Here is a 5,193-nt window from a genome sequence, read left to right on the forward strand (position 1 = left end):
TCTCCACACTTTAAAATTCTCATCCACATAATTTTTGTGTGCAGCGTCATTGAAGGCTTCCGGCCACGTTACATGACGTATTTTAACCCCTTTTGTATCAAAGAATTTACGGTCGGTAGATATACAAAGAGCATTATCTTGTACATATCGTTTGCTCGCAAAGTCGCGCAAACTATCAGTCGCATATTTTGCGAAACGCTCTTCCACATATTGTTTGGTTGCAACGTCACTATCGGCTTCCGGTTGCGCTACATGTTGTATCTTGCGAGACTTTGCGTCAAAATCTTTAGCCGCGTTTAGACAAAGGGCATTTTCATGTACATAACTTTCAACGTATTCATCCCATCGTTCTACAGGAACAGTTCTGGAACTGTTATTCTTTCGCGATGTTCCAAACTTATCCATCGACATTTCGACACGAGCAGTATCGACTGACTGACTCGTGTCAACGCTGCGCTGCTTAATTTATAATGAGGCCAGCTTCACGGAGTTCTTCGATAATTGATAAAATTTCATTGCCGTGAACATTGTTGCCAGCTTTACGCGAAGCTTCCAGTAATCGTAAACGATCCACCAGCTCGTTGGGATCATCCCAATACGTATAATCGATTTTGTTTTCGTTTAACGTCATCACATCTCGCGATACGGAGAAGCCTTTCCCTACCGCCTTATTGCTCGACATGTGTGATACCAGAGGGCTTATTATATTCTTATACTTGTACCCTTTGTTACCGAGTATAGGATTTAGAGGGTTGTAGCCGCGTCTGTGAGCATTCGTCGCCAGCAGTATACTTTTGTACTTGTGTTTGTCGGCCTCGGTGTACACGGTATCGTCGGGTATTCTCTTGAATATCAGCTCGTAAAGACCCGGTGTTCCCATATATCTTGTTCCATCAATGATTATATTATCGTCTCTGTCCACGTCGATGCGTTTATCACCTAGCGTCGGTTCATCATTATCGAAACGTACCCCGTAAACGTGATCTATAGTTGTATCTTTTCCACCGCTTAACATCGCTCCAAAGTATTGTTGTCCCAGGGGACCAAGGTGATCGCGCAACGTTTGTTGTCCCGCGCGCGTTTGTAACTGATGTCTAATGGATGTCGCGAGCGGCTCATCCGGGGTTTCGAAAACAGTATTCTCATCATCATCAATGGGTAGAGTGTCGTTCGATTCATGCGGTTGCTCGTATAGAGGTGCTTTCTTCGATGTAAGATATATCGGAGAATCGTCTAATCGTATCCGTTTTTTCGGTGAAGGCAATGCGAACGTATCTGAATAATCCCACGACATGTCCAATAATTTCCCACTTTTGTCATGTGCGTCTTTTCTTTTCGGTTTTGATATCGCACTCTTTGCTTCGACGTTCGTACTCACCGATGGTGTCTCAGTTTTAACACCGACGTTACCCTCTACATTAGCGGTACTTTCCGCGATTTGCTTCAGAGGTTCGACCACGGGTTTAAAATGTCTCTCCAATGCAACATCTTCCTCCATCCTACCGGTTTTCAAAGCGTGATACTTCTTGCGAATCGATTTGCTCGTTCTCGCAATCTCCTTCGCTATCTTCTCGCGATCCTTGATGTTCATGCTACTATTGATCATCATTGATGCGCTTTCGTGGATATTGAAGCGACGTTAGAACGGTGTTGGAACGACGTTATATAGTTAGAACGACGTTGAAACGACGTAGGAACGATGTTGGAACGATGTTATCACGTTACAACGATGTTGGAACGACGTTGAAACGATGTTAAAATGACGTTGGAACGATGTTGGAACCACGTTGGAACGATGTTGCCACGTTGAAGTAACAACGACGATTGTACAACTCACAGCGTAGCAAAATCGTTAAATCCTTTCCTATATCGACCATTGTTCATAGAACTGTCCTTATCAATCACTGTAAAGCCATATTTATGTTGCCAACATTCACGACACAATGCATTAAAATCCTCATATGACATGTCAGTGTTCACATGATCGTTGTAAATATGTTTTAAGTTGGTACCATCCTGTTTGAAGAGAATCAGCAGATTTGTGTTGTCGCGTATAAGATGCTTGGGTATCTTTGCATACGTTTGACAGAGATAGAAACAGTCAACGTTCGAATGGCGACCCATAGCAAAGTATTCCTTTATCACATCTTGTTTGTCACATGCAACGTCGTCAAAAATAAAAATAGAATTAGCGAGCGCTTCTGTCGTTGGAATCACGTCGCTGTTATTGGAGAATGTAAAGTAACCAATTTCATCAATCGATGTCAGCAAATTTTCCAAATAGCGATATTTGGGCTGTTGCAATGATTTCGAGTACACATACAAGTTCTCGAAACGTGGACCGTGTGGACTTTCCAGCAAACTTATCAACACGTTTGTCTTGCCGCAGTTCGAAGGGCCGCATATGATTCCACGAATCGTGTTTGGAAGCATGTTTCCATGTCGGCGTGTCTCTTGATCGAACATTGATTGCGTTCTATCATCAAAATTTGTCACGCGTATCGCTGTCGGTTGCTTCAAGAACCGCATGTTTTCTCTGCAAGTTGCGAAGTTGATTTCGTTAACGAGTTGTTCCGATTGAACTATTTATAGGGGTGCATCATATCAAAATTGTTCAGTTTCGAAAATGTTTTTCCTACTGTCGGATACTTGTGACATTCGAAACCTAACCTCCGAACAGTTGAAATACATACCGAAGGTTGTCCTATTGCGTGGGTTTCCGACGCACATTGACGTTTTGTGGGACAGGCTCCCCGAGTATATAAAGGCTGACTCAGAGGTTCAGCAGTATCGCCGGTGTCTGGAACATTATAATCGTCCGTGGGAACGAACGCACATTGACGGTCCAGCACCGTTGATCAGGGACTGCAACGAATGTCGCCGAAGACGACAAAAACAATTGGTAGAGGCCTATTAAATCGTGCGATAAACGCACTTCCTGTCGAGTTGCACATCCCCGGATATAATTTTTGCGGTCCTGGAACTCGCTTGGCAAAACGATTGGCTAGAGGTGATCGAGCCATTAATTCATTGGACGAGGCGTGTCGCGAGCACGACATTGCATATTCTCGGAGTAATAACCTTACCGATAGACACGCGGCGGATAAGATTCTCGCTGTGAAGGCTCAGGAACGCATAACTTCGAAAGATTCGACTCTCGGTGAGAGAGCTGCAGCTACAGCAGTCTGGGCGGCTATGAAAGCAAAGACAAAACTCGGCATGGGTTTGAAAACGAAGGGAAAAAAGACGAAACGAATACTTCCGGTAGCGAAACGTGGTGGTGTTTTACCAGTTCTACCGTTATTGGGAGTAGTCGGTTCGTTGGTTGGAGGAGCAGCGGGGGTTGCAAAGGTTGTGAATGACAACAAGGCTGCTCAACGTCAACTGGAAGAATTAAAACGTCATCATCGTGCCATGGAAGACCGCGTCATGAAAGGTCGAGGAGTCTATCTTGCACCATACAAACGTGGAAAAGGCGTCTCGAAAAAAAAAAAAAAAAAAAACATCGATGAAACTATAAAAATGCCTACCGGAGCAACCACCAACGTTCAATTGGACTACTTGGCGAAGCGCTTGCGTATCCCATTTTTTCGAGGTGTCTTTATGCGTAACGCACTCCCGATGTTACCGCGTATAAACGAAAGCGGTATCATAAATTTGGACGACGCTGAAGGATCTGGTACTCATTGGGTGGCGTACGCAAAGAGAGGAGAACGCGCGATATATTTCGATAGTTTTGGTAATCTTAGACCGCCCAAAGAATTGATTCGATATCTCGAAAGAGATGTAGTGAAAATTGAGTACAATCGCACACCCTATCAACGTTACGAAGAAAGCACTTGCGGACAACTGTGTTTACATTTTCTGCAAACTGTCGATAAAACCTATTTAAATTCCTGATGTTTCGTTGCGAGAACTCTGTATTCGTTTGACAGTTCTCCGAGTATGTCACTGACACTTACGCTGTCGGGCAATAGTAGCACCCTTACGGCGAGCTACTTTCCTGCCATAGATTTGAGCGATGATGATTATGAACTTGGCTTGACCACCTTTGAATCTTATCATACGATACCGAATGTGAACGCATCGAACAATAAATTTTACTTTGGTGACGATGACAGGGAAATTTCAATTCCTGAAGGATCGTACGAATTGCATGCCATAAACGAGTATTTAAGACGTGTAATTTCCCAAGCAACAGTACGTACCAAAAATAATCTATATAGAGATGACAAGGGTGAATATCCTATAATAATTCGTGCCAATCATAATACAATGAAGAGCGAAATAAAATGTGCTTACAGAATAAATTTTAGTAAGCCGAACAATATTGGTTCGCTCTTGGGATTCTCATCGAATCGTATATTAGCACCGCAACAATGGTATGAATCGGATGCACCGATTAAGATTATGAACGTGAATATTATTCGTGTAGAATGCAGCGTCGTCAGTGGTGCATACAGCAACGGTACCCGTGTACATACGATACATGAATTCTCACCTAACGTGTCACCAGGATATAAGATATCGGAAACGCCGGCACATGTCATTTATCTTCCAATCATCGCACGAAGCATTACAGATTTAATGGTGCGTATCGTCGATCAAGAAGGGCGATTGCTCGATTTTCGAAAAGAAGAGATTACCATCAGACTGCACGTGCGACGGCGACTACAACGTTAACACGAATTCTATATTTTTTTTTTGGAAAGCGCGTGAGATGCTCGTACTGAATGAAACGGATCAAGTGACACAGAGAGAACATTTCATCGCACCGAAGACGGCTCCAAACAATACTCGCAGTTGTATAAAACAAAAACTCAGCGCGACGAATATTGAATTTCTTAAATCTCTAGGATACATCGTACGAAACAATTGAAAAAAGATGATTGACATTTTGAACATTGGAGGTAGTCCGGTCTTTGACGATCGCATCGTCAAAATCGAAACACACACGTACAATCCATACGCTAACACAGCGTTTCGGCACAGCGATGAGATACGAATACCTATACAACAGCAAGACTTGTACACGTTACCGTGTGAGAGTTATCTCTATGTCGAGGGGAAGATAACGGAACAAGCGAAAGCCGATGATGTGACTGTAACATTGGGACGTAATTGCGTTGCATTTATGTTTGATGAGATTCGTTACGAACTGGATGGTACAGAGATTGATCGTAACAGAAACGT

At 43.2% G+C, this 5,193-nt stretch overlaps 1 protein-coding gene across 1 annotated transcript in view; it reads right to left on the reverse strand.

Moving 5' to 3' along the window:
* Positions 1-5,132: 5,132 nt before the first annotated feature.
* LOC116847129 overlaps positions 5,133-5,193 on the reverse strand; it is a 1,138-nt gene continuing 1,077 nt past the window's right edge. The window contains exon 3 of the mRNA XM_032821793.1: positions 5,133-5,158. Coding sequence (XP_032677684.1) covers positions 5,133-5,158 — 26 coding nt within the window. The remainder of the gene's footprint in view (positions 5,159-5,193) is intronic.

The sequence above is a fragment of the Odontomachus brunneus genome, unplaced genomic scaffold (assembly GCF_010583005.1).
Source record: "Odontomachus brunneus isolate Ranch 3 - 2012 unplaced genomic scaffold, Obru_v1 Obru_scaffold_074, whole genome shotgun sequence".
In the NCBI taxonomy this organism is placed as follows: Eukaryota; Metazoa; Arthropoda; class Insecta; order Hymenoptera; family Formicidae; genus Odontomachus; species Odontomachus brunneus.